General features: G+C 42.3%; 1 protein-coding gene across 3 annotated transcripts in view; it reads right to left on the reverse strand.

Moving 5' to 3' along the window:
* Window positions 1-546: 546 nt before the first annotated feature.
* The window catches only part of GAREM1 (GRB2 associated regulator of MAPK1 subtype 1), a 101,414-nt gene continuing 74,707 nt past the window's right edge, over window positions 547-27,253 (reverse strand). For 2 of the 3 annotated variants that reach the window (XM_085052755.1, XM_085052754.1), the window contains 4 exons: window positions 24,917-25,047; window positions 14,590-15,768; window positions 9,368-9,534; window positions 547-5,991 (listed from right to left, as the gene is read on the reverse strand). In XM_085052755.1, coding sequence (XP_084908881.1) covers window positions 5,079-5,991; window positions 9,368-9,534; window positions 14,590-15,768; window positions 24,917-25,047 — 2,390 coding nt within the window. In that variant the 3' untranslated portion in view covers window positions 547-5,078. The remainder of the gene's footprint in view (window positions 5,992-9,367; window positions 9,535-14,589; window positions 15,769-24,916; window positions 25,048-27,253) is intronic. The other variant, XM_085052756.1, reaches the window with a different exon arrangement.

The raw sequence follows: 27,253 nt of genomic DNA on the forward strand, positions 1-27,253 counted from the left end.
CCAATATCGAAGGAAGTGAGAACATGCAACCTGCAACCTTCAGCACAACGTTGCTTTGTCTCCAATTCCCTCCCTATCTGGCAAATGCCTCAGAGATCTTCTGCAAAGCAGGAATATTTGTCCATGGTCTTGTACTTAAATCATATCCAAATTATAATTGAATACCTTTCTCAAAAAAAAAAAAAAAAGATAATAGGGCTTGGGAAAATAATGTTTTAGGTGAACGTCTGCTAAAGACAGGCAAGCTGTCTGGCAACAAATTCTTTTGGGAAACACAGCTCAATACTCTTGCTGAAGGGGAACAAGTGAAATTACAAGACAGGGAAAAGTAGTATGTCTTGAGAGGTTAAATGCAAATGCCTGATTACTCCTCTCAATGATCCCAATCTTACTTTGTGAAATTCACTATTTGAGAAGTGCTTATTTCCAAATTATACTGAGATGAGCAAGAGCATAAGTCTGAAATTACTAAATGAGAACCAACCCTTTTATATAATACATGCAATCCAACCGACTTAGTACAACAAATTCTGTACACATTTGAAGTATCATGAAAATAGTGTCTTTAATATACAGTTTATATACTTACAATACACGGTTTAAATTTGTTCATATACATTACAGGGATATTTATTTGCACCTGGTTTAAATAATAATAATCTGCCTTCAGCCTTTTACACAAAAGCCCAAACAGCACAGAATTCCACAAAACCCATGCTTCGTTTTATAACGGAAATGTACTAAGCCAAAGTTCTGGGCTTTTTCTTTTTTTTTTTGTTTTTCCCAAGTGTTAATTTTTTGACATACCCAAAGTGAATCTAAAGCACTAAGAACTAACATATTTTTAATACAATTCAGAAGATTGTCCAAGTCAAGAGAATCACTCTGCAGATTTTCATACTGAAAATTTGGATATTACACACAAAAACGGTGAAGTCTGAACAACTCCTGGACCATTAGGAGTTTAAGACATAACAAAATGAAGAGTCATTTATTGCTAGGTCTCAACAAGGGGCCTGCATTTCCCCACTGCCCCGCCATCTCTATAAATAAAAAGGACGATTGCTCTTGCTTACTAGGATTTCATCTGTACCTTCTAGCTTGTATACAGCAAAGCTGCAATTTCAGAGCATCAGAAAGAGGAGCCAGGAGAGCTGGGCTGAGCCCCAGTCCTCTCACAGGGCTGGTGTTTGGTTTTTAAGCACCATGGTGTAACCCCTGCCCAGCCTGCAGGCACAAGGAGCTGGTGCCACCACCATTTTTTTTAGTGGGAGGACAATCAAGAAGTTGATTCGAGATGAAAAGATAAGAGAAAACAATTATTTATAGACAGGTTTGAAACTCGGCGTGTTTTCCAGGCAGCTTCGCTGTTTACACTGTTTCTCTTGAAGCTGTTGTTGTGGAAGGAAGTTCTTTCAAGTGGCAAGTAAACCTGTTGTATTAGGAAATACACAGTAATACAGTAACTTCAAACCCTTGCTTCTAGCTGAATAGAACACTTCAAAATACAATTCCCTTCTAATTTTGGATGGACCAAATGTTTTCTGTCTAAGTTTCTAGCCGTAGGCAATTTTTACAATATGGCAAGAATAAGAAGGCAAATATGCGCTTTGAGCTGCTGTCAACACAGCTTTGGTTAGCCAGGCAGGCAGCAAGACAAAGAATCTGAATCCTAGGCACAGAAAGCATTTGAAGGAAACTAGCATTTCCCCTCTAGTTTCCTCTCCATCCCTCCCCTGCCCAATTCTGTGTCCACCTCCAGAAAAGGCCCCATGCCAGAATCCAGCTTTCACTGCTGAAAGCAGCATCAATCCCTGTGCCAACACATGACTGTTGCATAGAAAGGATGTGTTTCCTGATGCAGCACAGCAAGACAGCTCCATACAGAATTAAATGCCATAATTTTTGTTACCAAAAGCTTCTGACGAGCAAAAACCTCAAGGACAACACACAGCTTGGACACTGAAAACCAGGTAAGCACCAGAGGCCTTACATTTATTTAATCTGAGGAAACAAATCCAAGGTTAGGACTGGCCTATTTTAGTAGAATGCCTCAAAAAATTAAGTGATTTTAGGCCCACTGTGGCACAATGCTCAATGGTTACAGCTCTCAGGCCACAAGGACAACCAAACAGCTCCCATCAACATGGCTGAACTCCACTACTGTCCAAAACCAGATTGGTTCTCCCCACTGCTGACCTCTGTGATGTGCTTGGGAGTTGCCATAGCCTGGCTACCTATTGAAAGGTATCCCTTTCCATAACCTAGGATTCAAAGGCTGAGCCACAACTCTCCAGCTGCCCAGTTTGATCATCACTCTACTGATTTCACCAGAGCAGGTACTTCAGTCCAGCTTGGGCATCACAGCAGGAGGATCGACACCAGAGTCATATAATTCATAGAACACAAAGGTAAGGAACACCTAAATCCCCAAAAATGGCTTGGAAAATGAAGGCGATGAGTGGCTAAGGGTGAAAGAAGTTAAATGCTAATACATTATGCATAAAAGTAAGTAAGCAGTGCCAAGCCAGAACAATACAACTGGAAGGCCATCAATAGCAGGTTTGCAGTTGGAGGTTTCAGCTGTACTTTGGCGCACAGGCTCAGCTTCTGCAATCAATACACATTTCCAGGCCTTTCATTGGGCCAGTTGTATTTTGCTTTATGCACAAGATGTTAATGCAGCACGGTCATGAATGCAAATTCCACCAGTCTCCTTGCAAGAATAACCACAAGCAGGTAAGCAGAGATAACAGAATATGTGTACATCCACAGTCAAAGAAAACTACTTTCTCAGGGATGTTAATATACTGAGGGGTGTTAGCAATATTTAATGTCAATATTACCAAGACTGCAATATTTTCCCTTTTTTTCCTTTTTTTTTTGAGATATTTTAGAATTTTTTACCTAGAATTAATAAGCTGAGAAAAACAATGACAAGTACCTGACATTAAAGATTTGTCCCTTTCAAATTTAAACACTCATTTGACACAGTGATGTTTAAAAGGCAATTGGTTTCAACTTACATGTGTCTACCAACAAGCATACATATCTGAAGCATATGTATCTGAATTTGATCTAGTCTTATTTGCAGCTGAAATATTTTAGGATGCTAAATAAAAGCATTTGGAGAAAGCTATTGATCTGTTGCTCAAAGTCAAAAAAGAGGATTATGAACTCTTGGGGTTTTTCTATTGGGATATCTGTTGGCTTTGTAGTACCCACAACAGTTGGGCTTTGCTTTCTGGCTGGGAACTGTCAGTTTGCATTACTGCAAGACAAATAATGCATTTTGGATTCAGCATGGTGACATGACATGAAATTTGCCCCAACAACAGGAAGCTCCGTTTGCTAATAAATTCTTTTTAATGAGTCAATATGGCTCATTAAAACCTAGCAGTTTTTTCCCTGCTCTATATTTTCTCTTGATGCTCCCACTACATGCCCTACAATGGAGATATTTTTTTATACATCAAAAAGGTAAGCAAGGCAGGTGATGGTGTTCTCCTGGCCAGGGCTCTGCTCAGCAGCAAGTGAAGGTGAAATTGCTCTGGCATTCCTAGCTCTGACCACCTGAGGATCCTGGACATGCACACTTGCTGATGAGGAAGGGACAATACTGTTTCCTGAGACCTCCACAAATCCTTGCATCCAGTATATAAAGACATGGGCATCCTGGAGTTATTTAGACACATTTCAGAGAACTCTGCCAACTACAAGAAATCCACAAAGGACTATCAAAGTTAATCCTATTCCTAACCTTTTGAGCACCTAAATTTCAGAGGTCTCCAGGGGCAGACTAATGCCCACTTACCATCTCTGTGCTCCCTTTTAACTGCTACTTTCAAGTGACATCTATTGCAGTGAGTTTTTGCAGCTGGGTAACTGAATTAGCACAGCCTTTGATGCTACAGCCACTCCCACTTCGACACCCACATCCTCCTAGCCCACTGCAAACAGGTCAGGTGAACTGAAAAGATCACAAGCATTTCCTGTGGCATGGCCCAAAACTTCACTCAGCCCATTCTCAGCAGCATGCCATGCTCTGTTTCTGATCCCTCTCACCTTGCCAATGCTTTATTTCAAAGGCATGACGCAGGAGTGCATTCACCTTCCCACACAGATCCAACCGCAGGAATGGGAGAGCAGACTGAGCACATTTTCAGACGATCAGAACAGCAGCAGAGGAAACACAAGGGGCTGCTACCTTCCACCCCAGCACGGCTCCTGAAAGGGCTGTGCTAGCAGGCTGCTGCAGCAGGCAGGATCTGCTGAGAAAAGAGTCTGTGCACTGAACTGCCTTTCCCATGAGAAAGCTGCACGACCAGAAGTCATGCTATTTACTCCAGTCATCCGACTACAAAAGCAACTTTTGAAATCTACAGGTCATAAACTTTTAATTGGCCAGGGCAGAGTGGCTCAGTAGAAAATCCCCCTTCTCCCTCCCCTCTGGGCAACGAGCTAAGCATGACTCTTGGTTTAAAAACATTTAACTCTTTTTGCTCAAAGTAACATGGAAAATACATCCACGTTACAGATAGTCAGGAAGATACTGTTAATAAAAATAACGATGCAAGAATAGTGTATTAGTGGCACTTCACAGCAATTCTTAACATTTTCAGATGTAGTGTCAAAACCAATGTTTTTGTATATCTGCAAATCACAGCATGTTGCCAAATATTATGTGAACAGAAATAATCCCGTAAAAATACCGTTTTTTTTGCAGTTAACACAAAACTGTAAACTGGATTGGTGTGTGTCTTTCAGCATCAAATTGTTCAGTAATAAATATGACTAAGTCTTAACAGACTGTGGAGTCCAAGTTCCCTTAGTGTCCAGTTTTTAGCAGCTGTTGAATGTTCAGGGATGCACAAAGGCACACCTCTGCAGATTCTCTACCTTTATTATTGACATAGAAAAAAAATGTCCATTCACCACTCAAAAATGTTTATCTGCATAGTAAGAATTTTTCTACTACTATTTACATTTAGGATTTTTAGTGCAAAAAACAGGAAGTGATGTATTAGCTCAAGTGTATCGAGCAGACCTCATACAGTTTCACTAAAAGCTAGCCAGCATCACATCTTGGGCCGCCAGCCATTAATGAACTGCAGTATTTTCTTAACCTGCAATTTGCTTAGCTTGAAGTCTTCTGATAGAATTTCTTCTGTAAGCTGAACCAGTAAATTGCCATCAATCTTCTCAGTGACAAAAAAGGATATGACATCTTCTGACAGACCAATAAACCTCAATGATTTAGACACTTCCTCTATCGAGAGTCCAGAAAGGTCTGTGGGTGGCTGCCAGGGAGAGCCATCCCCACAAGACCTTGGTGCTAACTGGAGGTGGAGGGGAGATGAGAAGGGGTAAGACACAGAGAAGGTATCCTGCATGCCCTTTTTAGAGAGATACTGATCTTCCAAGACATCTGGAGAGCCAGTTTTTGATTCCTCCTCGGCACCATCTATTTTCAGTGGCAAGGGAGACATGTCTGTAACTGTCTTATCTTCATTTGACTTCGGTGCCCGAGGAGGTAAGGCAGGACACGAATGGCTCTGCTTTGTGTTGCTGACTCCCAGAGTTTTCTCATCAGTGCAGTCTAGAGAGTAACTTGCTGACTTTGGACAGCTGGAGATGGTGTTTGTGAACTCTGCTGGAGTCAGTGGGGAGTACCCCGTTGGGAGCTCACACCCATCAAAGTCAAAAGTCAAAGGTGCCGGACAGTTTCTCTTTGGCGTACCTGGAGTCTTCTGTCTGGGGTAACTGTAGCTCCTGCTTGGATCAAGCAGGAAATCACTCCTATTCAGGCCTTCAGCAGTTCCTGAAAAATGGTTTGGCCAAGACAACCTCGAAGGCAGAGGTTCAGCTGAGGGGCTTCCCAAAGGCATTGTGTTCTCAGGCTCTTTGGAGTCAGTTTTCATCATGTTACATGGGTAGCAGGAAACAGGTGTGCTCTCAGTTGGGTTGGTGTTGTCGCTCTCCGTGACATTACTTAAGGAAGAAAGCAGAAAGGATGTTGTTAGTAAGAAATAATTGCCATTTCAATAAACTCATAAATCATCTGACAGAATCAGAGGGTAACCATCACAAGGAAAGAATCTTCTTTCCTCTGGCAGAACTTTTCACATTTGAATTAACATGTTTGAATTAATGCATTGACAGTACTTTCACCCCTTCTACAAGCCTGACAAGATGCTGAATACCCAAAAGCCTCATGTCTTGTTTTGTCAAGCTCATAAGAAAGTAGATGTCTCAATTCAGTTCTGTGTCATCACGCAAATACTTGGTTTTTCACTGTTGAATTCCTGAGGGATACCACCATATATAAGAAACAGCTTCACATATACTAGAAAGATGTTCTAAACCAGTACTTTTATATATATATATATATATCACAGATGTGCCATGGTATGCAAAAGCTCATACCAGGGCAGTTTACCACTGCACTTAGCCATGTGCACCAGTGCAGAGTACAGAGACACAGAGTGAGTTAATGCTTACTGCCAAAGGAAGAGCTTTAGCTGCAAGGGTAAGCAGACCTAGCTGGACGTGCTGAAGGATCAGGCTTTAAGCTTACCCACAGTAATTTGTTGGTGTGTCTGGATCTTTAAAATGCTTTGATGTTAAACACTTGCTCTTCAAAGCCACCTAAAGAAAGTTACCCTGATCCACTTCCAGGTGGTGAACTAAGCTCAGCCTGTCTCAGGGAACTGATGGTTTATATCCAGGTGTTCCCAAGAGATGGAGATGACCAACAAAAGCATGCAATCTGTTATCAAAAGCAAATGTTTGCTGCTTTTATGCCACTTTCCAAAAGAAAATCTGAAAGATTGTGCTGGTCTTTGGAATTATGGCCAACTAAGCCAGAACACTGGAAAAACAATTAGCAAACTTATAAAATCCTTATCCAACACAACAGATGGAAACCAACAGTTAAAAAAAATTGTTTTAATTAACTTGCCTCTCTCTCCTGAAAATGAACTACTCAAGAAAGAAACTCAATAGTTATCCCACGACAGCTCAGTGAAAACTGCTTGAGAATGGAGCAGCTATCAAAAATCCAGCATAGTTTTCAATGGATTGACACAAAATTACTTTCCTGTGTGCTTACAGTGGATTGGAGAGGACGCCAATCGGGACTTGCCCAGATCAAATACAAAGTGCAGATGTGTAAAAACAGCTCTAATCTACATCACTGGAAAATATCAGTCCCAACAGATGCGTTTTCCCTCTTTCTAACCGTCTCTCAGTCTCCATTCCATGCCTTCCAAACTTTTCATCTATTTACATCACTAATATAGGTCTGACAGGTAAAGCAGCTGGCTGTTTACAATAGAGGAGATGGGTTTTTCCCTCCATCAACAGGGACACACCATCAACTGGTCATTTCTGGCAGCTTAAAGGCCAACTGGTGCAGTGCAAACAGTGCAAGTCATTCTTCACAAACCAAGCCATCAAGCTGAGAAAACAGTCAGTGAGGTGTTGTAAACAACCAACCATACAGAGCAATTAAATTGATTGATCCCATTTCCTTTTTCTAATTCCATACTAGAACTGGAACATTTATTGATTTCAAAAATTAATGGAATTTCTGAAAACTGATAAAGTAACATTTCAAAGTGCTTCCTTATTTGTCCTCCGCCAAAGTTAACTCCCTGGGATTCAGTGCCAAAGGATGCAAGACAGACCTCAAATACAGCTGAAGTCAGGTATCAGGCATTTTTAGAGGCAGAGAAGGACAAATCATACTGACTCTGTTTCTGTTTAAAATATTGTCTGCAACCCTTCATGATCCAGAAAACTTCACCAGCATTCCGGTTACTCCACACAATGCCAATTTTTTAGTAGCTTCCTCTGCAACACCACATCAACTCTACCAAAATGGAGACATCTGGTCAGAACCCAGCTGGACGTGAATTTCATGCAAATACTGTGAAGTTCAAGGCAAATCACAGAATCACAGAATTGTTTAGGTTGGAAAAGAGCTCTAAGATCATCAATCCAACCACTAACCCAGCATTGCCAAGTCTACCACTAAACCATGTCCCCAGGTGCAACATCTGCATGTCTTTTAAATACGTCCAGGGTTAGTAAATCTAACACTTCCCTGGGAAGCCTGTTCCAATGCTTGATAGACTTTTTCATGAAGAAATTTTTGCTAATATCCAATCTAAACCTCCCCTGGTGCAATTTGAGGCCGTTTCCTCTCGCCCTATTGCTTGTTGCTTGGGAGAAAAGATTGACCCCCACCTCACTACAACCTTCTGAATTCCTGAGAAACTTCACTTCTGTTTTCCTAGGTTTTTGGAAGGCAGATGTATTCTTAGCTACAAAGAGAGAAAGCAGCATTTGGTGGGCCCCAAATGCTGGGAGGTCTTGTGCTCAGCCTCCTGTGGAGTAGACCTTGACAGAACTACCCCACAGGCTTTCATAAAATAAGCAAGCAGCCTTGATCTAGAGTGATCATTGCCAGATCCACAACACTAAGCTGCAAAAGTGCAGTATGTCTTAGTAAGGCAATTACAGCATAAGTTATTATACCAACTGCATCCAGGCTGGAAGTAGTTCAGTGATGTTTCAGATGAATTTGTAATATCCACACAGGTAGCACTGTGCCATTGAAGGGGCACCAAAAATTAGGGCAAGACGACATCCAAGGCAAAAAGGAGGTGAGGCTTCAGAAGGTGTGTAATTTCTGAAGCCAAAGGAAGGACATTGTATCGCTAAGAAAAGCTATGAAACCACATAATTCAGAATTTATCACTAACTTTCAGCTAGCCTGGGTGGATTTTCCAGTTTGTGGGTTAAGTTTGTGCTGAAGTGTGTTTGATGTGGAAGCTGTCTGGCCCCCTTCTGCTACACCTCACTTTGCACTCAGAGGTGTCTGCTGGTCTTTCTGTCCTCCATCACGTCCACCCCATAGGTTTCCACATAGCTAACATGACACATTTCTGAATTACCACACTCTTTTTGCATCCCTGATTACCAGAGCTGGCTGCACTGCATGCAGCACTGAAATCCCACCCAAAAACTAGTTTTACAGTGGTCTAGTTTGAAGATTCAAGACTTTCAAGAAACATGGAGAACTATACATGATTTTTAAATTAGACAACCTGTGTCACCTAGGAGTGATATTACCTGTAGCAGTGTGTGCAGGTATTCTACATAAACTGCTATGCCCTATCTAGTAAAACATAGCTTCTGCTGGAGCTTTTCTTCCTTTTGAATCTTTAAAACTAACTTGACAGGTTAGCCTGTTTTACGAAGAGTCAGCAAGTCTGACACTGTACCATGCCTTAGAAACAGGCGCCTTCAAAAAGAACAGTGCTAAATTTAACTTTCTCAGAAAGTGCTAGCAAACACATACATGTTGTGCAGTCCTGAAGAGTAGTAGGACAGAGTGGGGCTGGGAGAGCGGGTCTGCTGCCGAGCAGGTTTCACTGTGCGAGGAGGGATGGAAGGACTGGTGGAGGACGGCTTTGAACTCCGCGGTGGGACAGGGGGAGCGTTGAGGAGCCTGCATTCCTCTTTCACCTGCACAAAAGAAGAACATATTAAGTAGGCAGAAAGAAAATCTGGGCAACAGCATCCTCAACCAGATGTAACACATCTGGTTCTGCCTTATTCTTTGAAAGGAAATAATTAGAAAAGGAGGAGAAGAGAAATGAAAGAATATATACATATGCAACAGTATGTAGCTGTCAAAGAAGTCCAAAAGAACACTTTGCCACTAGAAGAGCTACTAGTAATCTTTTCTAGAGCACATTTCAGCAGTTTGATATCCACTCATTTAAAAAATATCAGCAATGAAACAATGTAAAAGAACCTTCCAGTTACACAGAAAATCAGACAGACTGTTCCTGATTTTACACATTCTGTAAGGAGCAATTCATTAGGCCTAAACTTGATTAGTGTTGTTTATTTTGATGTGATAAACGCAGCTTATATAATAAAAATATCTCAATGCACTTTGATGTTTCCTGATTTACTTCACCCGTGATAGTGAGGCGTGCAGCTCTAGAACAATTCCCATCCTCCCTCCCTCAGGAATAGTACATGTATCTCATCTTTACCAGCTTCTGGATTCAAACTTGGAGGTTCAGTCCTTCTGAAGCTGCCAAAGCAGTGCAGGATAAGGCTGTACAAAATGTTCAAGTGGAAAGGTGTGGGCAGAAGAGCCTGTTCAAACAGCACCCCCAGCCAACATGTCTGCTCTGTGCAGCCAGACAACACTGCTCACCTGAAATTTAGTTTGCTTTGCCTACGTGGGAGCAAAATGTCAGGATCCACCCCCATAGAAAAAATCATGGAATTAAGGCCTTAATCTCATCAGGACATATTTGAGGGAGCAACTTTATTTAGTAGGGCTAGAGGTGAGAAGGATGCTCAGAATTAGGCTGCCAGGCAGGATTTTTAACGATTCACCACCTGCCCTTGGGCAGGAGGAGACCTCTATGTTCTCCTTGTGTGAAACAGTCTTAGATGCATCAGAAAAGGGAAATTATTTTTGTGTTTGAAAGTTGAAGCTTATTTTTAAATTTTACAACAGTGCAGAACTAAAAGTTATCTTAGCAGTTCTGCAACATGTAATTAGCAATTAAAGTGATTTATTTAAAAACAAAATAAATGTAGAACCTTTTGCAATCCACTTCAGTACTTTCAAAATGCAACAACATATTTAGTACTTTTGTGAAATGGAAAACTGGGGACTAGGACATTGTATTACATTTTTTCCCTAATTCAAAACAAGTCAAAATTACAGGAAATGCCCGACAGCATAAAACACTGAAATAAATCTTGTTCTAAGGGTTCTTATTTGCTCTTTCAAGGAAAAGGAAAAAAATGAATCCTTTTTATTCATGTTTGTTATTGAACTCAGGCATAAAACTCTTCAACCATTTTAATGTTGTGCCCCAACAATGCCTGAAGACTTTTTTCCCCCCCCAAGTCAGAACAGGCAAAGTTAATACTGAATTCTATTGAATATATATCCATGGGGTTAGAGACCATTCCGGGGAGCTCTGGGAGCAAAGCATACAGTTAAAGGGTTGAAGTGTTTCTTTCCTGGGAAGACTGAGGCATTCAAAGGTGCTGGCATAACAAACTGCCAAACTCCCTTGCTGACCTAGACTGCAGATCAGAATGAAGCCACATAAATAATACCAGTTTGCAGTGTCAGTTGGTCCCTGTCACCAAAACCACAATTACAGCTACCACACACAGGCCTCAGGAAACAAAGCAGAGGAATAAAAAGGAGAAATTTTGCAGATTAAACTGACAAGAGCAAGGGGAAGCTTTAGGAAAGCCATGCTCACTAGATCCAAGAGAAAGACAATGAAATAAATGCAAGAGATGAATGAACAGCCACGGTGCAACAGGACAGTGACCTCGATGGCTGCTGCTCTTAGCTGGAAATACTCTTTGCCCTGGAATCACCATAAGTCACATGGCTGTCAGATACAGATAAAACACATTGGTACTGCACAACCTGAAGCTTCTATTTGACACTGAGCTCCCTCATGCTCCAAGCCTCCTTCCTGTGACCTAGCAATGGTGACCCATTTCCAATAGCATGAGGTGTGACGCTGGTTTTAAGATCTCTGCTCCTTTGCCTTGGTGCCAGCCCAAGCCCTGCCAGCACCACCTTGGCCCTGGGGTGTCACTGCTGAATCTGGGCATCACAGGTGCCCATTGCAGTGACCAGCTCTGAGGCTGCCTGAATAAAACCCACCCTGTCACCAGTATGATTGTGAGTGTCACATGGAGCAGCTCCACACTTCTCGCCCACAGGAGCCTGAACTTCCGGCGCACTCCGTCAGGGATGTGCTTTATATCAATCAGGAAAACAGCCTCGGATTTTATGCAAATTATTGCTTGGAGAATGAAGCAATTACTAATTTACAGGCCTTAATTCAGAGGTTATTGCCCCCCTCCTCCATCTTCTGCCTTCACACTACTTTGATTTTCTGAACGGTATTTAGAAAATACTCGTGATATATCTGAATGCTTCATCCTGCTGGAGAGAAGAAAACCAGAACAGCTTCTGAAATACCCAGATGTCCTTTCCTGTCCTGCAAACAGCTCCTGGACACATTTTAAATTTAGTGCATGCAAAAATACAATTGCCAGCCAACATTTATACAGAAATGCTATGGAATATCGTTCTAGAGGGAGTGATGACTAAACCGCATGTTCACCAGTAGCTCCTGAGATCTACTACGCTATAAATACCTACATGGAAACCATGCAAACATCTCCTCAGCCCCAGCACACAGGTGAATTCAGTAGGTCACTGATACTTGTTCCAAAGCTGTTCCAGGAAGCCATAAAAGTGTGTCTAAATTATTATGATCTATGGGAATGTAGGTTTTTAGTTTTATTTTTAATGGGGCTACACCCCCTGCCCACCTCTAAATGTAAGCTAATATCTTTAGCAGAAATTATTTCTCCAACATGGCTAGAAAGCAATACTGAAATTGCTGACAGCACTCACATACTGCCTCAGTAACGTAAGACACACATGACAAAATTGCACACTTTCCAAAATAACTTTAAAGGGCAACGTACACATGCACCCAAATGTCACCCTGCTGTCCCCAAAAGGGAGTCCATAGGCCATGTGGATTCCCCAAGTATGAGGGTGCACACCAATGCTGTGCAGGTGCTCCACAGCTCTCCCAGCACCCCACTGCCCTCACATCAGGGATGACACAAGACCCTCATGTCTCAGGCATGACCCAGGAGGTTGGCACCCCCATGCCACAAGGCCTGCCCTCACCTCCCAGCAGGGACAGCCTTCCTCCCCCCGCCCACTCCCCAGCACTCCAGCACTCCTCTGACCCTGTGCAGAAGCAGTTCAGCCCGCAGAAATCAGCAGGAAACTAATCATTTTCCAGATCCAGACCTGGCTGCCTGCCCAGGCGCAGGAGTGCCAGAGCCAGCACAAAGGAGAAGCCAGGACGATGTGTCTGGGAAAGGAGGAGGAGGTGGAGGAGGGTAGGACCAGCCCCACGCCGGTTAGCGTCAGCGCAGGCTGCCAGGGAGCCTCATCCCGACATGGTGCTGCTGGGCACTTGTCCAAGAGTCTGGACAAAGTGTCACTGCATACCTGACCTCCGAGGCAAGGAAGTGCTCTTGGGTTCCTGCACTTAACATTGCACATAAACACTTTGCTAAGCAGACATCGTGTCTTGACTTTCCTGGCTGCTCAAGCTGCTGCATTGCTTTTTGGGGAAGGTTTGGCGGCACAGTCCAAGGGCTGCTGTTGGGCATTTTGTGCCTGCACGGTGTCCTCCTCCCCTCTCCTCGCTGCACCTCCCCAGCAAGCACAGAGCCTGGCCAGGGGGATCCCCACAGAAATCCACTGCAGGCTAATGCAGCATGAACAAACACAGCTTTCAACCAGGTTGTGACCTGACTTGTGATGGAAAGGCTATAGCCAACACTGTTGAACTGTTAGATGGCAGTAGGAAAGGTATGGGATCATCCCAGTTTGCTGCACTTTGGTCCAAAATTAGTCTTAATTTACTGTACAGCCATGATCTTGAAATCACTATAGGGCTTGCGAGCAGAATGGTATTTTTTTATATTCCAGAAAAGCCCCTGCAAAACAGATTTGTTAAATAATGATATATGCCAAGATTCATGCAATATAAGTATGTAGCACTGACATTTTGCTAAAGACACCTAGATACTCTTTCCTGGGGGAGTCTTCTTTTTTCCTTTTTTTTTTTTTTTTAATAATGCTTAGGACTGTGTCAAGAGACCATGTAACGAGTGGATTCCCCAGCCAGTCCACATAAGCTCCTGTTGATAAAACATATTTGCATTTTTCCCACTGAAGTCTCCATGACATTTCAGGTTTGGAGAAGTGATTTCTCCCATGAGTTTTCATTAAAACCTTAGGCCAGGAAACATGCTCTGTTTAAAACTGAATCCTCTAGAAGGCTCATTTACCAATTTTGTAGAGTTCCTATTTAAACACATTTTCTTTCAATAAGCAGAACAGAGCGATTAGTTCAGATCTCGTTTGATAAAGTTTCCCTGAGGACAATGACACAATATTCTTCAAAATCTGCCATAGACTCATAACAGAGAAGACAATCTCTCATTAAAAAACACTTCAAATCTGTAAAAATTCTAGCTGCCCTCATTATCAGGGCCTGTTAATTGAAGACACACTAAGGTCATCTGAGGCAGTTCCAAGTGGGGTCATGCCCCACACACTTTGGCCACAGAAAATATGAGAAAATATGGAGGTCACATGGAGATATGATGCGGAAAGCAAGAGAATGAAGTAACTCAGCAATTCTTAGAACTTGTTTGTGTGAGGAAAAAGCCCACAATAAATATCACCTGAAAGTATCAGGATTAAGCTACTAGATCAGTAATATTAAATATACTCCTGTGATTTTTAAGACATGACTTACAGTAGGTAACTAGCTGAAGTTGCACATCTTGCAAAGTTCGACTGTTTCCTTGCCCTGTACATGCCCTTCCCCCCTCCACCAACAATCCCCTAAAAAGATCTGCATGCAAACTTCACCACCTAAAAAAACGAACAAATGAACATAAATAACCCTGACTTACTGCTTCTGACTTGGGAGGCACTGGAGGTGGAGGTAGGGAAACATCTGAAGACTTTGTGGTTGTTCCGACAGTTGCAGGCACAGGAAGAGAAGCAGTACCACACTTTGACCGGAAAGATCCTCTGTAGTTGTCACACTTGTTCTTCTCACTTAGCGAGCAAGAGAGAGGCTGATCACCACCCTTTCCAGACCCTTGGTCCAACCAGAGCTCTTCGTAAGGAAGTTCTGGTTTTGTAGGCAGAAACATTGATTCCTCGCTGACTTCGGGGAAAAGGTAATCGCTGCCACTGTCCCCGGACTCCTGGTACTGAAGAGCATCGTGAGAGAACAGGGCCCACTCGTTACACAAGTCCCTGCAGCCATGGAGGTTCACCTCGCTATTCCCATGCAAGTTGTTCCCATAAACACACACGGAGAGCCGGTGGAAGGACTGCGTGAGCTCGTCCCGTGCATAGCTCAGGGAGTTTGGCACGTGGCTGTGCCCCGTGCAGCGGCTCTTCTTCGGGCTCTTGCAGTCGTCGTTCCAGTCAGTCTTTACATCGCGCACGGCACGGGAATACTCGTCTATGTCAAACTGCTCCTGGCATATATTAAACCAGTGCTGGATGAGCGATTCGTGCCACAGCTCCCCCTTCACCAGGCTATCAGGCAGAATAAATTTCGGAAGTGTCAAGTGCAAGGGAAAATGCATGGGAATGATTTTGTTTCCACGAAGCACGCAACAAACTACCACAGTCTTGGTCTGAATGTTGACAAACTTGTACCTGTGCCCCTCACGGATAAAATGCAGGTCATAGGGGTTCCTTGGCGTCGGACTCGGCACAGTCACATTAACGGGCAGCCTGGTTTTTTCTACTATATTGCGAATCGTGTGCTCACCTTCTTGCATCTGCACCTCCAGTGGGCTGCGAGTGCTGAACTTACCCTTACACTGGAAGGGGAGACTGATGCTCTCGTTGGTCCTGTGGTTCATGCAGATCAGGCAGGGCATTTTTCCCCTGCCTAGCTTACTAATGGAATTAAGCTTCCCGATTTTTTTGAAGATGGTGTTGAGCCGTGACTTCTCCTTAGAAGATTTTGCATAAAGGATTTCTGCTTGCCCCATTAAAGTCAGCTCATCCCCAGTACTAAGGGTAATGTTGTAAACTTCAGTGTCTTCATTGCATTCACCTGAAGCCACCTGAAAAATAACAATAAAAAATTTGGTTTTCCCCCAATGAAGACAATACCTCAAATCATATCAAATCTATTGAGGCTGAACTTACAAGATTACGTAATGGGAAAAATGAAAGTAACTTTATTTGAACAGCTGACTGGTCAAGTGCAAGGTGTTTAACCTGAAGCTCAGCTTAGTAACATTTTTAATTGTTCTGCACATTCCTGCATCTTGCTTGAGAGGAAAAAAATTACCTGAAACTGCCAAAGAAGGAATGGGAACAAACAAAATTTTAAAGAAAGGACAAATCCACATATCCCAGCAGTTCAAATAGCCACTTGTGTCATACAGCTATGACAGACCATGTCTGGATTCCCTTGGGTATCTTTTCCCCACACCCTTGTTTTTTGCTGTGTGTTAGAACTTATTTGCCAGCTCTTGAGGGAAGCAAACTTCTTTCACCATCTTTAGCTCCCTGAGGAGTAGAAAAGGTGATCTCATCATTACAGATGAAGCATATCCCTTTGATATAATCTTTTCCAGGCCAGGGGGAATGACAGATGACATCTATTCCCTGAAGGAGAAGTCAAGAATATCGGTCTATTCCACATGCCTAACTCCCCCACCCTGCTTTGCTCTCCCAGTCATAGACTTCCTTCCTCATTTTTTGATCATAATTGCAATTTAAGAGATTAAACAACATATGCACAGCCATGTGTGAGCTTTTCTAGTATGGAAATTGTAACAGGAAAAAAACCCCAACAAAACAGATGTCCAAGGCTCATTTGCTCCTGAAGTTATTTCCTTAAGACTGAAATAACTCTTTACAGACAAGATTGCTCTGCCTCATATTTGAGTGGTTTAACATGAAAAGCTCTTTTCAGGGACCTAATAGAACCCACCCAATCCTTTGGTAGCAGCAGGTACCTACTCATAAACGAAGGCGCAGCAGATAAACAGTACTGGTCTGTTATAGACCATTTTATGTGGGAATATTTAACATACTAAAGAAATTGCCAATGAAAACATATGCTAAAATTGTATATCCCTTCCTCACCTCCTAAACCCCTAAAGACTTCATGGACTTGAGTGAAGTTCAAACTCCGGGGCTTCAAACTCTGGTATCATCACACAATAGCCTCTGCACAAAATCAAAGCTTTAATTCCAGTAAGTTAATAACTGACAAGCGCTGTGAATAATGCTTCCTCTTGTAAGACGTGACCTGCAATTCCCCCGTATTTGCAGAACTGTGATTATCTTCCACAAGCCTCTCGGAGCAATTGCACAGGCAGCTCAGGCGAGGTGTGCCGCCTTAGCACTTCAGGCTCAAGGCTTCCGGAGAGGAAGTCATTCAAACCCTGAATTATCTAAACAAACACTAATTGGTCTAATCCAGGAAACTACTAGGATTTATGGTACGTAATACTCATTCACAGTTTGCACCACTGGCCTGACAGCATTTTGAAACCCCACGACATGAAAGGAAAGCACTCTGTGGTTTTTTTTGCTGATAACGCCCGTGTGACGCTCATTGCTGGTTTCTCCTCAAATGTCACAGAGCACTGCACTGAAGCTGCAGCCACATAGCCTTGCCTTCGAGGGGCTGATAAGGGCTGAGGATACACAGGGCTCTCTGCCTGTACTATGCAATCTCTCCCCTCTCTTTCTGAGAGGGTGTTTTCTCTAAGAATATTGGTTTCTAGAATCAACAAGTCCTGGCAAATGACTGCTTTGGCAATGCCAGCTACACTGTTGGGCTTTTCACTCGATGCTGCATGATCACAGGTTTTCCTCACTGGTTGTGGGACACTGCCCAGAGCGAGGGAGGTGTCACAACCTACAGCTGTGGAAGCTCTTCCTCGGCCAACTTACAGTTCCCTGGTGATTCACAAGCAAACAAGCCACTGTAGGAGGAAATGGTGGGTCAGATGTGAAACCACAGAGGTAACTAAATGGCTGAGCTTCACAATGAAGGTCTTGTGGATCAGCTACTTATTAATGTCATCCATTTCAACCAGCCAAACAGCAAATGGACTTTTAGAATCAACAGGCATATTTAAAGACAAAACTATTTAGAATCAAAAACTCTAAAAACCATTTCTTCATTGTTAAAAACATACAGTTACAGGATAATTACAGGTGAAATAAGGCTGAATTTAACCATGGATGTGTGAATAGACTAGGGAATGAGATGTTGGAGAGTAGCACTGTGGAAAGGGACCTAGGGATCCTGGTAAATGGCAAGTTGAATGTGAGTCAGCAGTGCCCTGGCAGCCAGGAGGGCCAACCCTGTCCTGGGGGCATCAGGCACAGCATCACCAGCCGGGCAAGGGAGGGGATTGTCCTGTTCTGCTCTGCACTGGGGCAGCCTCACCTTGAGTGCTGGGGGCAGTTTTGGATGCCACAATATAAAAAAGACATTAAGCTCTTACAGAGCATCCAAAGGAAGCCAAAAGGATGGTGAAGGGTCTGCAGGGGAAGCTATATGGGGAATGGTTGAGGTCACTTGGTCTGTTCAGCCCAGAGAAGAGGAGACTGAGGGGAGACCTCATTGCAGTCTGCAACTTTGTTATTGCAGAAAAAGGGGAAGAGGGACAGACCCTGCTCTCTTCTCTCTCCTGACCAGTGACAGGAACCAAGGGAATGGCCTGAAGTTGTGCCTGGGGAGGTTTAGGTTGGATATTAGAAAAAGATTCTTCACCCAGAGGACACTGGAACAGGCTCCCCAGGGCAGTGGTCACAGCACAAGCCTGTCTGAGTTTGAGAAGCATTTGGACAATGCTTTCAGGCACACGGTGTGATTCTCAGGGTGTTGTCCTGTGCAGGACAAGGAGTTGGATTTGATGTTCTTCATGGATCCCTGCCAACTCTGTATATTCTATGATAGTCTATGAAAAGAAAGATGATGCCATGGTTCTAGTTTAGCACTGAGAAAAATACTGTTCTGCATTCTTCCTTCTAAACAAGAATATAAGGTATCAGTTGCTGTCCAAAATTATAATAAAAACTGAAAACATGAAATTAAAAGTCTAAGACTGCACAAATTTATCTCTATCCACTAAATTCTACTATGGTGATGTTAAGACTCCTGATATATCCCAGTGGGCTAATTATACTTTAAAATTGGTAGGTAAATGGTAGGTAAACATGTGCTCCAGAATACTAGAACAAAGATATACCATACATATAATATAGCTCTCTCTCAATACACATAGTGCACAGATATTGCTCAGCTTTTGTTTTGCAGTTTACATAGCTAAATGATCTTTACTTTATCCTTGTAGCAATGACATATGAAAATCAGATTTGCTCTGTCTTGTTCACTAAAACATTTCACTTTATCAACAGCTACAAAACTTACAGAAAAATCAACAAAGAGCCATGGACTTAAGCTGGACTTTACACTGCCTTTGGTGAACTTCACAGGGCCTCCAGAAGCCCAGGAATCAGTCAAGCAGAACACTTCCTAAGAACAGATGGGACAAGAGGAAATGGCCTCATGTTCCGCCAGGGGAGGTTTAGATTGGATATCAGGAAAAATTTCTTTACCAGAAGGGTTGTCATTCATTGGAACAGGCTACCCAGGAAAGTGGTTGTGTCAGCCCTCTGAGAAGCAGTTATAATACGTGAAGACGTGGCACTTAGGGACATAGTTTACTGGCGGACTTGGCAGTGCTGGGTTAATGGATGGACTTGATGATCTCAAAGGTCTTTTCTGACCTAAATGATTCTATGGTTCTATGCCAAATAGTGCACTTATAGACAACATGAAAGTGCATATCATAAATTATTCCTGGAAGGCAGAATGAGTAGCCCCACACCAGACCATCTCCCTCCTCTACCCTCTAAGCTTTCAGCACTGACCCAGCAGGATTTGCATCTTCAAGCACCCCCTACACTCCTTCACAGCTCTGCTGAGAGCATTCCCTGGGCTCCTTTTGCTTCTTGCTATGTGATTGCTGGTGGGGTGTAGCAGAGCCCTACACTATTTCAGACACTTGGACCTGCTCATGGCAGGTCCCAGCAGGCAAACATGACACAGCAGATAAAATGGTATATGATGGACAGAAGACAGCAGTGCAGAGTGGCAGAGTTAAGGTGGTCTGGATCACAGACTGGAGCAGAATTAATCATACATTTTTGGAGCAAACTCTTAAAGTCTCGTCATAATTCCAGAGAACAAGCAATGCTACAGAAGGCAGAAAGCGTACAAGAAACTTTCACTCAGCTGCATCACATATCCAAGGAGGGCTTTATACATTTTAACAATAATGTTTCATGCATCTTAAGAACAACTCCTGTGGTTTTACTTTGCACTCACCCCTTTTTCTCTTCCCAGCCAGTTTTCATTGGTGACAGGTGAGAATAATCAGTGCTCCCAGCTTTGTGAAAGAGGCAGTGTTTGCCACACTACCATCCAAAGCCATGTAGGAATCACTAGCAGATGTTCAAAGTGAACAATGAATGCAGAAGGCCCACAGACCCAGAACTTCCTCCCCGTTGTACTTGCCTTCTCCTTCCCCACTGCCAGATGTTGATCCATACTATCTGTTCCCCACTGATGCCAGGATGCTGGCCAGAAAGGTTAGAGGCTTTTGGTACACCTTACCAAACAAAACAGCAGTGGGTTAAGTCACTATAATATTTTATATTTTAAGACTCTCACAATTTCAGTAACATTGAAAAGCCAACTGTAACTCCTGCAGAAGACAGGCATCAGGAAAGTCATGAATGATTATTTAGGAAACGTTCTTTTGGGAAAGTTCAGGTATACTCTTCTATTTGCTTAAGAAAAGGCTAACTCAGAGTAATAGATTTTTGATAACATCTGAGTCAATAAGCTGTCTTGTACTCTAATTGTTCTAATTTGTTATAGTTCAAAGCAGAAGTCTTTAATCACTTGGACACATAAGAACACCTTTATTGGTATTCCTGCTAGATTTTATTACAGTAATGCAAGCATTGCATTCACTTTAAAAATGCAATTAGGATTTTTAGGGTTTTTTTTCTGGTAGAGCTCTTTGTAACTGTGAGGTCTCTGATTCATAGCTACAGCACATGGCTTTTACTATTAGAGCCAAGGGACAAATCATAGCACTACATATATATTTAACAGATAATATATACTGGATATATATTTTTTACAGGTCACAAAAATGGAAAAAGATTTTTTAAAATGTAAAACAGAGTCTTCAGAAGAGGTGTTAGCAGGAAAAAAACAAAAGCAAACTTTTCAATGGAGTTGGCTAAATTCAGTGAGACAGTATCCCATTTTTCTTTTATAAATGTCTGTTTCCCAGCAAGTAATCAGCAAGTAAAAGTCTTCATGTTAGCATACATGTATTTCCCTCTGGAATAAGAAGAACTTTGCCTAATTGCTACATTAACAGCTGGCTTCAGTGCTCTTTAAGCATATCTCAAATAAATCAAAACTGTAAAACCAACTCCAAATGTGGCAGGTAACACCACAAGCTGTAACATGGGGTGTCTCTTTATGTGGGACGTCAGGAGCCACCGAGGCAGTGACGTTTGCCATCCAAGCTCCTTTTGGAGCACGTCCCTTCCCACAGGTACCTCAATGTAGGCACACAGCAGCAGCTCTGCTTCCTTTGCTTCTCCCTCACTCAAGCCACTACCTTTTTCCAGGAGGAAAAGAGGCAACCACAGCACTGCACTGCCAATGCAAGATACCAAGATGTCAAGCCTGGATGTACTGGGGGCAGAGGAGAAGAAGATAAAACCTAAACCTCTTGGAGCTGAGTCTTGCAGCTTCCTAAGGCTGGCATCAAGACACTAGGCCACTAAAGCACTAATTCTTGAGGTGAACTGCTATGAATTGCACGAAAATCAGGAGCCAAAACCTACATACCACCTAATTTCAAGGAAGTTACTACTGCAGCACTTAAGAATGCCACCATAGGTTACAACCTTCTATATATGTGCTTTGTGGCAACTTGGGGTGAGTTTATCAGAGGCATGAGAATTACAATCAGGAGATTAATTTTGCTCCACTGTGCTGCATTAACATCTGCCAAAAAAAACCCAACAAAAAAAGAAAAAGAGTGAAGTTTTCACTACAGATTTCTTTCTGCCAAAATGTACACTGTATGGGCCAACACAGTTATATCACTGTGAAAAGACAAATTACATAAAAAAAACCTCAACAAATCAGGTATCAAAAGTTCACATCAGTCACACAATGTCTTCAATAGGTAAGAAAAGAACCATTATAGGACTAACTCACTAACCCACCTCTCCATTCTGGAAAGTGTCTGCAAACAACTTCCTAGACTCACCAGAGAGACCAAGTGATGTCTTCAGGACAAAAATGTTTTCTGGAAGATCTGAAGGGTCCTGCAACACTAAGTGGGCTGGTTTTAAAGTGAAGGAATTCATGGCTTGTCCAATGTTCAGTCTATCAGACAATACTGTTGCTTTTTTAAAGAGAATTTTTTGTGAATTCAGTATGATGTGAGGGTTTTGTTCCTTGTTTTGCTTTGAAGTCTTAGTGCAAATAGCTTTCTGGGTGTTTGTACACACTGTCATCTGTATGGGACCAGAGCAGTTGGGAGCAGAAATTTACTGCGGTGGCTTCAGCAAAAGATAGGGCCCTGGGGTAGCTCAACCTTCTCAGTATTTTGTTGCTAGTAATAGAGAATCAAAAAATTCTCATCTTCATACCGTAATGCTGTAACATAAGCAGAATTTTCTTCAATTATGCACTGAATATTAATACAAAAAAGGTTCTTACCTATCTGGTCAGTGGAGGAAGGACAGAATGCCTCTAATTTTTGATCAGGAACAGATTAAACTATTGGCTGAGTGAAATTCACTTATCCCCAGGATGCTCTAAATTGCTGTGCCTGTAGACGCTGCTGGCCACTGCTTGAGACAACCAACTGGGTATCCAAGTGCAGCACATATGGACAGAGAAGTTACTAAGTACTTTTAGCCATCATAGAAGTTCTAGTTAACCTAAAATTTTTGCTTGCTATTCTGTGAAAAGTGATACCACCTTTCCCTCCTAGCTGCACTTGCTGGCATGTATTTCAAGCCATCCTTCAAATACCTGGCAGGGCCTCAACCCCCTCCCTCAGGACACTGCCCAGAAAGCCTGTCCAGCTGCAAAACCACGGGGAAGGAAGGGAGAACCATCTCCCCTGCCTACCCAGGATAAGGTGGCTGATTTTTCCCTTCAACCACTATTAGAAGACACAAAATAAAATTAAGCCCCTTGGAAAAGATCTCGCAGCCTGCTACAGTTTGCTGAATGACAGCTGTAGCTGTGAAATCCTGATGGAGCAGCCAAGGTTTTTTGCACAGGAGCAAAGTTAACACCAAGTGGAACCATAACAGTGGTGTACTGGCACATGCAGGCACAGACAAAAGCACGCAGTGACTGTCTGGTCACCTTGTAATTCTACAGGCTCATTCTTCAAAAGTTATCCACTGAAGACTTGAGTGTTTGGAACAAGAAAGAATTCCCAGACTTCAGAGCTCCTTCTCATCTTAAGTGCTTCATCAGATATTTTAGGCATTTTTTTCTTTTTATATCGGATTAGCTACTTTCTGATACTCTCTTCTGAATTTAAACAGGCATGCTGCATTGGACAGAAATCAACTGTACTTAGTATTCCTCCCTTTGCTCTAATCAGCTTGATAGAATCTCTCCTATATTAAAATTTTAGCGTACATAATTCTCTTGCATGTAAAGGGTTATTAAACACTTTAATAAATCCTGCTAAGTTCATTTATTTTTTGGAAGATGATAACCTTGGAATAGACTTCTATGAAACTGGAAAAACTGCCAGGAGGAATACTGCCAAGATAACTGTGTAACTAGGTTAAACCTGGATTATTACTACTGTTATTTACATTAAGGAGTATCACTACAAAACCTTTAAAAAATGGATTTGATATCTAACAGTAAGCTATGCTTATTTCTCAGTTTGCTACATATGACAAAGATTTATAAAAACACTCATATTAAACTCAAGATATGGCATGTTATGTTTAAACAAGCCTGTAGACAAATATGTTTCTCACTAGAAAATCAAAGCTGCACATTCTACTACACCATTCTCTTGTTTTGGTCATTGATCAAATGAGAAATAACAGCACAGCACTGGATAAGGCTAGCAGTCCCAAGGATTTTTTCTGAGCAAAAATGAAATTTTCTTGTTCCCTTGCCTAAAGATAAAGAAGTGTTCCAACTCTCTCATGCAGCTGTCATTCATGAAAGCCTCTGGTTTACAGGCTCAGGTTAATGCAGAGCACAAATGAAACCAGTAGGTTGCTACTTAAAGTAAAAGGTTGTTATACAAAGCCCATCTTGATACACATAGGACCAGGAAACTCTACACTGGTTTATTCCAGTTTTCCCTCTAGGGTACCCAATATGGATCTACACCATTGCACCCCAGCTCTAGGATGCTCTTCTGCCAGTCTGAAAAGGTGTTGCTGCTCAAACAAACCAGAAGAGCCTGAAGACCACTCTGCTCTCAAGGCAGAGCTGACCTACCTTGTGCTGTGTCACACATGTAGGTAGGAGAAAGAAGAACAAGTTGTGCCTTCACTGTTTCATGCCACTGCACTGCAGTGTGTTTGGTGATCTCATGGGATCAGTGACCCTTTGATGAGCCCAAAAGCTCTGCACATGCAAACACACACACATGCACACAGAGAACAACTGTGTCTTTTTTTGCTGTTGTTGTTTTATTCACAATGCTATTTAGCTGCAGTAATTTTGAGACAAGCAACCCCATCATTTCACCCCGTGTGCTCTCTGAGAATGAGGCTTTCTGGAGAGGGATTTGAGCAGCTGCTGCTTAGTAGAGAATGAAATTCAGACTGCTGGAGGGGGAGGAGAAAGGGGGCAACAAACAACATTTGTTTAAAATCTGGCAGGAGCATCCTAATTAGATGAATTATTGAATGGATCATCAGGATTGCTCCCCAAAGTGCCATAGGGCAGGAGAGCCCTTAGAGGACATGTTGATTTAAGACTGCAAAAATGATCCCAAAGAGCACCATCACTGAATATGGAACACTAAAGGCTCATTTGTCTCAAAAATCACACTTCCCACTCAGCACCATTGCTCACTTGCCATGTATATAAAGGTTGTAACAGTTAATCATTTAGACAGAGATAAATATTTATTCAGGGACTACCTTAACGTTGAATGTTATTTCCTCCATGACGTAAACTCGTTCAGGAAATGCTTTAGCCACCTCCTCCACACTGTTAAAATACTGCACTGGCTCCTTAATATCTCGGTCTTGTTCCAGCAGCTTAAACTGCCCTGAAAACAGATGATAAACAGAAGAATTGTAAGATATTTATACTGGACAACTGTCACTGTGGCAACTGCTGGCTCAACTTCTTCACCACTTTGCTCGGTCAATTTTTCCAGTTATTAGCAACCTAACAAGAAGACGAAAGACTGTAGAGTCTCCTGAACCTGCCATGAAAGACACCCAGTTTCACTGGGTTGGAATGAAAAGAACGTGTGGCAGCCAAAGTGAAATTAAAAAAGATAGTTTTATCACATGCTCTCTAGAAATAGTAAATAATTATGGAGGCATTTGCATTTGTGTACTTAATTCAGTGTCATAGTATCTGCACAGATAACACTTTTGGGCCTTTAATATTAAAAGTTCTACAGAAAGAAAACACACCCATTACTACATACCCCCAAAACAATAAACATAAGGGGTTTGGGTTTGTTTTTAGCATCATCAAACAGCTATTAAAAATGGTAGGCTAAGACCTTTTTACCTCTGGGCTTCCCTAAGAGTGGAACAGCATCTAACTTTCCTTAATCATAAACTAAACCCTTTGAGAACTACAGCTAACATAAGACATTAAACCACACACATTTAAAACTCTTTTGAAGGTGTCTCCCTTCAGAGGAGCATGAGAAAAAGGTGTTTCTTGCTAACCTTATCTCCCTCCAGCATGAAAACTTTGGCAATTTCCTATGTTTTTTAAAAGGCAAGAACTAACATGGAGGGAGCCACCCCAGGCAGCCCTGGCAGGGACAGCCAGGCACATCAATCACCTATGTGCACTACAAACACAATGTTTGAAAACTTTATTTTATACATACAGAGATAAGTTTTCTTAAGAAAAGTTTTCATAAGAAATGTAGACAGTTTACTGTTTTCATGACTTAAGCTTAAAATCAGTGGAGTTATCTTTCCAAATTTAGAAATGGTAACTACTACTAAGTTACAGGCAAGAGTCTCAGCTAGACTCAATGTAAGAAACAACTCTAGAAAATGAGAAAAAGATTGAGTAAAATCTATGGTTAGTGCACCTCCTGTAAATCACATTTTACCTCCGGTAAATCACATTTTAAAATTTGCAATGCATGCAGACACTGGATTATTGTTACAGTGCTCAACTTCATTAAAATACATCCAGTACATGAGGATGTCAGCCACCTACAGAAATATTTCCTCACTCCTTCAGCATTCTTGTGCTCAACACCCTGCTGCCCCTTTACATCCCATCAGGCTTCTGTGACACTTTTGGAGAATTCACCCACACTGAACTATTTCAGGCCACATAACAGCAGAGGCGGAAATGAATGCACACTAGCAAGCACCGTGAGAGAGAGCTGTCCAACCTCCCTGCCAGGTAAGTGCACACATCTGTACCCACCCACACCCACATTCCCCCACCAGGAGAGGTGCCAGAGCAAGAGGCTCAGCTCCACTGCCCATCCCCAGCACCTGCTGCCAGGGGCACACCTGGTTGTATGTGGCTGTAACCCTGAATATCAGCTTGCAAGGCAGAGGAACTTCCTTTTACATTTCCATATGTTTTGTCTTTCTAAAGTGATCATGGTAACTTTGAAGTAGTACCAGCAGGGTAACTACAGATGTTGGCACTTCTCACTGCAGGACTCTGTTTTTCCAGTGCTCAATAACCTTCACCACACTTCCTAAATCTGTTGAGTTTTCCCAACTTTGCCTCTGCTTCAGGACACACTATGATTTGAAGTTCAATCAAGACAATTCATGTACTTTGGAGACCAGCACTGGGGTAGAAGCAGCAGGACCTTTGGTCTGACCCTTCCTATAGTGTAATACACCACGAATGGCTTCTCTGGGTCAGACCAAAGTTCTGCATTGTGCAGCATTCCACCTTAGAAAGGAGTAAGCGACAGCTGTGTAAGGAGGTTGGACTTAAAGCACAATTAGCAATGCCACCCAGAATCTCCTTCACAGCTCTCGGCTGAAGGATGCCCAGAGCAGGGAAGAGGTTTTGGGCTTAGTAGCTCTAGAGGTTTTCTTCCCAGTAAATTTAATTGCTTACTGAAGGTATCTAAAACTTTCATTGTGGACATACCCTCTGATCTTGAAAAATTTTGGCAATCTCTTTTTCCACAAACTTTAAACTACCTCTGGGATTAAGACTACAAATTGTAGGAGTGATTAAGTGACACCTGGCAGACAGTATGGGCAGCCACAGAAAACCTGACAACAGACAAGCATTTGGAA

This window comes from Lichenostomus cassidix, chromosome 2, assembly GCF_008360975.1.
Source record: "Lichenostomus cassidix isolate B80296 chromosome 2, HeHo_3.0, whole genome shotgun sequence".
Lineage (NCBI taxonomy): Eukaryota > Metazoa > Chordata > Aves > Passeriformes > Meliphagidae > Lichenostomus > Lichenostomus cassidix.